Source organism: Macaca nemestrina, chromosome 15 (genome assembly GCF_043159975.1).
Source record: "Macaca nemestrina isolate mMacNem1 chromosome 15, mMacNem.hap1, whole genome shotgun sequence".
Taxonomy (NCBI): Eukaryota; Metazoa; Chordata; class Mammalia; order Primates; family Cercopithecidae; genus Macaca; species Macaca nemestrina.
Window position 1 is genome coordinate 33,716,435 of NC_092139.1, and position 4,870 is coordinate 33,721,304.

Genomic DNA, 4,870 nt, shown 5'->3' on the forward strand with positions numbered 1-4,870 from the left:
CCCAAAGCAATCTACAGATTCAGTGTTATTCCTATCAAACTACCAAAGCCATTTTTCACGGAATTAGAAACAATTATCCTGAGTTCTTATGGAACCAAAACAAGAGCCTGAATAGGCAAAGCAATTCTAAGCAAAAAGAACAAAGCCAGAGGAACCTAATTACCCATCTCAAACTACACTATAAGGTTACAGTAACTGAAACGGCATAGTACTGATACAAAAACAGACATATAGACCACTGGAACGAATAAAGAATCCAAAAATAAAGCTGCATGCCTACAGCCATCTGATCTTTGACAAAGTCAACAAAAATACGCAATGGGAAAGGGGCTCCTTGTTCAATAAATGGTACTGGGATAGCTGGCAAGCCACATATAGAAGAATAAAACTGAACCCCTACCTCTCACCATATACAGAAATTAACTCAAGCTGGATTAAAGATAGAAATGTAAGAACTCAAATTACAAGAATCCTAGAAGACAACCTGGAAACACCATTCTGGACATAGGTCTTGGGAAATAATTTATGACTAAGTCCTCAAAAGCAATTGCAACAAAAAACAAAAATTGACAAGTGGGACCTAGTTAAACTAAAGAGCTTCTGCAGAGCAAAAGAAACTATCAACAGAGTAAAAAGACAACATATAATGGGAGAAAATATTCACAAACTATGCCTCTGACAAAGGTCTAATATCAAGCATCTATAAGGAACTTAATTCAACAAGCAAAAAGCAAATAGCCCCATTAAAAAGTGCACACAGGACATGAACAGACACCTCTAAAAAGAAGACATACAAGTGGACAACAAATATATGAAAAAATGTTCAGCATCACTAATCACCATAGCAATGCAAATCAAAATCACAATGAGATAACCTCTTTACACCACTTAGAGTAGCTTTTACTAAAAAATCAAAAAACAGCAGATGTTGGCAAGGCTGCAGAGAAAAGGGAATGCTTATACACTGTTAGTGGAAATGTAAATTTGTTCAGCCACTATGGAAAGAAGTATGGAGACTTCTCAAAGAACTTAAAACATAACTACCATTCAACTCAGCAATCCCATTACTGGGTATATATCCAAAAGAAAATAAATCGTTCTACCAAAAAGATGTATGCACGTGTATGTTCATCGCAGCACTATTCATAATAGCAAAGACATGGAATCAACCTAGGTTCCCATCAACAGTGGATTGGATAAAGAAAATGTGGTACATATACACAATGGAATATCATGCTGCCATAAAAAAATTAAATTATGTGTTTTGCAGCAACATGGATGCAGCTAGAGACCATTATCCTAAGCGAATTAACACAGGAACAGGAAACCTAATACCACATGTTCTCACTTATAAGTGGGAACTAAACATTAGGTACACATTGACATAAAGATGGGAACAATAGAAACTGGGGACTATTAGAGGAGGGAAAGAGGAGAGGGGAAAGGGTTGAAAAACTAACTGTTGGGTACTATGCTCTGTACCTGAGTGATGGGATCTGTTGTACTCCAAACCTCAACAACATACAGTATGCCAATGTAACAAATCTGCACATGTACCCCTGAGGCTAAAATAAAAGTTGAAATTATTTTCTTAAAAATTGAAAAGCTAACTTCCACCTCAACCAATATGTTTACTTAATTTCTATATCCCGCATCTTACTGGTATAAAACCAGGAACATGGCAACCATTCATTTATGTTCGAAGTGTTCAAGAAATGAGTGACTACATCAATAAATGAACCCAGAGGAAAGCACAGGACTTTATTATGTGGGGAATCAAATTCACAGAAGGAAGTAGATAAATCTTTCACTGCAGACTGCTGGACTAGGCAGCACTTTTTATTTAGGAAGAGTGGAGACCAGTGAGACAAGGGCTTGATTTAGGATTAGACTGTGAAAATGGTGATGGTGGGTAAGATGACGTAATCCTGCTGCACGCTCAGCTTCTCAACAGGTTGTTGATGTGGCTTCTTAAATGGCACATGTTTTTTGTTTTCTTCATCATTAACACAACATAATTTCCCACTTAGACATCCTATTTCATGTATTTCTCCTGCCTTGCATTTCTTCCTGCAATAGCCTGTTACATTATTGAAGCATTTTTTGAGTCTTGCCCCATCTGTGCATAGGAAACAACATTGAACCAAGGTTAGTGCGTGAGAAAGAGCAGAAGAGGTAGGTATATGTTTCCCCACAAGTCATGGTGTCCTAGTGAACATTATGCGGATAAAAGGAAACTCAGGGGCCCCTCCTTGAAAAGCATCCCAAATTAAGGACGTTCAAAACCCTGGGCTCTCAGCCGATGTCCACTTGCCTCTGAGAACATTAGAACTGATATGACAAAAGAGAAGAGAGAACTCAATTCCTGGCTATCAACCAGAGCCAAGTCCCACCCCTAGGACCCTGGCAAAGCTGACTCTCTCCATCAAGCTCCAAAGTCAGCATGCTGTCAGCTCCACCTCAGTCCCATGTCCCCAGAGACCACTAACGTGTCACCATGCGCACAAGACATGTCACCATTGGCACAACTCAGAGCCAAAGCAACTTTTGAAAGAACATCACAAACAAGACTTTTTAACTTCATTCGGTTTCACACTCACGGATATGGGCAGCAGAAATCTCCCTTTGACAAGATCTCATGGGTCTCAGCAACAGGTTCTATTGAGAACTCCTTCCCTTAACCTGGCTCCTCCTGTCTGTCACTCGTCACATGCCCCTTGATCTCAGATAAATAGGTTGCCCAGGGATCAAATTCAAGTCCATGAATTTGGCTCTAGAGAGCTACATTGTCACCTACTTAGAGTAATGCATTGAGATTCTAAGTCTCTTTTTTCTAATCCTTATTTGTCGCTCTACCCAAAATTTGAAAAAGCCCGAAGCATAATGCTGGAGAACAGAGACATACTCTCCCTCTCCTAAACTTCAGAATCAGGGAACACCTCTGAGGGTTAGAGGAACGTATTTTGGGGCCACAAAAATACAATATGCCTTCTTCCTAGCAAGAGAGAAGGAAACTCTCACTGACAGGGTTTCTACCATGAACTTTGTGCTTCGTGCTTGTAAGCTCATATAATCTATACATCAAATAGAATCATGAAATATAGTCATTCTACTCCTTGACAGATGAAAAAATTGAGATTAAAAGGAAATAATGTGCTCGATTCATACAACCAATCAATGATGAAGACATATTTTAACCTCACATTGACATGACTCCAAAATGTGTGCTATTCTAATCACTGTTGTAGTACAGGCTGAAAATGAATTTGAATGGAAAAGGGGATGGCCAGGCTCTCAGGTGAAAACTGTGTCCAGCGTTATAAAGATAATTCTAGATGATGAGTTCATGGATGCCTTTGAAAAGGACTCCTAAGAGTCCAGTATAGCCCTGACCTCCTCTTCTTATCTCCCTGGGTCCTCTCTTCTAAGGCATAGACTCAAGTCAGGCAACCAGGAGAATGGGTCCTTTTTTATGATTTTGGCCAAATATAAATAATCTTGAAAGTCCTGTTCCCACTCTTACAAACAGTAATATCTCTTCGGATGTTATGGTACATTTGGACAAGTTACCTGTGAGTACCTCAAACAGCAGAATAATGAGAACCAGAAACAGCTTCATGTTTACAGACTTCCCAAGAGAAGGAGGCAGCAGAACTTTGTCCAGTGGTCTGTGTCCCACAGGTCTTTCAGGATGATCCAGAGTTTTGAGAGCTATCAGCGCTCTGAGCTCTCATTTTAACCCACACAGACAGACAGGAAATCCAAGTCCACTCCCCCCAACACACACACCTACATCCCCAAATATGGAGCTCACAGTCACAGAATGTTCCACCATATCTTCCTTCCTCCCCCTTCCTCAGGATGTGCACCCCTAGAGAGCAGGAACTATGACTTTCCATCTGAGCTTTCAACCCATTTGGGTCAAGGTTGGTTGGTCATGTGCCCTGGTTTGTGTGGGATAATCCTGCCTTATTCCTACTGTTCCAATGTTCCATCCATCTAGTGCTGCCTCTCACAAAAGTAACCCAGTTTGGAAGATAAACTAAGTCATTAGTTGACACAGAAGCACATTCAATAATAATTTTTTTATGTATAAGACTTCTAGATAGTCATTCTAGGAGTAAGATTGCTTTTAGGTTTGGCCAGATAAATTGATACTATTTGAAAGTTTCCCATAAAGACTTGTCCATCTAGTAGAGCAAAATTCAACAACTGAAATTCTTCAAAAGATCAAATCTCCTTAGCACAGCATTCAATTTATTATAAACTGGTCTCTGCTCTCCTCTCCTGGGAGATTTTATGGAACCATCTATGTTTCTCCCAAACTAGTGGGTACACCTTCCTGAACTTTTACTCCCTTAATCTGTTTCTTTTCATATTTAAATCCTTCCTTACAAATTATATTGCACTCCCCATCCCTCCATATAATTGGTCCTAGTGAACTCCCAGTTGTCCTTGAAAACCAAATTCAATCATCTCTACATATGTGAAAGTTTCCCTGGCCCAATAAACAGAGCTGCAAACTCTCTTCTTCGCACCATCACTGTATTTGTACATATTTTTGTTGATGGTCACACCATGTCATGTTCCAATTATTTGTTTATCTGCAATAGTCTGCAGACCCCTAAAGGGCAGGACTCTGGTCTTATTCAACTTGGAGTTCTTAACTCATAGCACAAAACTCATGCTATATGCTCAATACATATTAACTGAATGGCTGAAAAGTACTGAACAAATTACTGCTAGATAAAAGACTCCAACACAGTAATAAAGTTAATTATGGCATTTCCTTTAAAAATGCTGTTTACCACTTTTTGCAATTTCTAGCCACCTAATTATAGTAATGAAGGCCCATCTAATCCAAATATCT

General features: G+C 39.4%; 1 protein-coding gene across 1 annotated transcript; it reads right to left on the reverse strand.

Moving 5' to 3' along the window:
- Window positions 1-1,853: 1,853 nt before the first annotated feature.
- Window positions 1,854-3,707, reverse strand: LOC105496145 (defensin beta 128). Its single transcript, XM_011766270.2, has 2 exons — window positions 3,571-3,707; window positions 1,854-2,119 (listed from the first exon to the last, which is right to left on the reverse strand). The coding sequence occupies exons 1-2, from the start codon at window positions 3,617-3,619 to the stop codon at window positions 1,887-1,889; spliced, it is 282 nt and encodes a 93-aa protein (XP_011764572.2). The 5' UTR covers window positions 3,620-3,707; the 3' UTR covers window positions 1,854-1,886.
- Window positions 3,708-4,870: the final 1,163 nt, after the last annotated feature.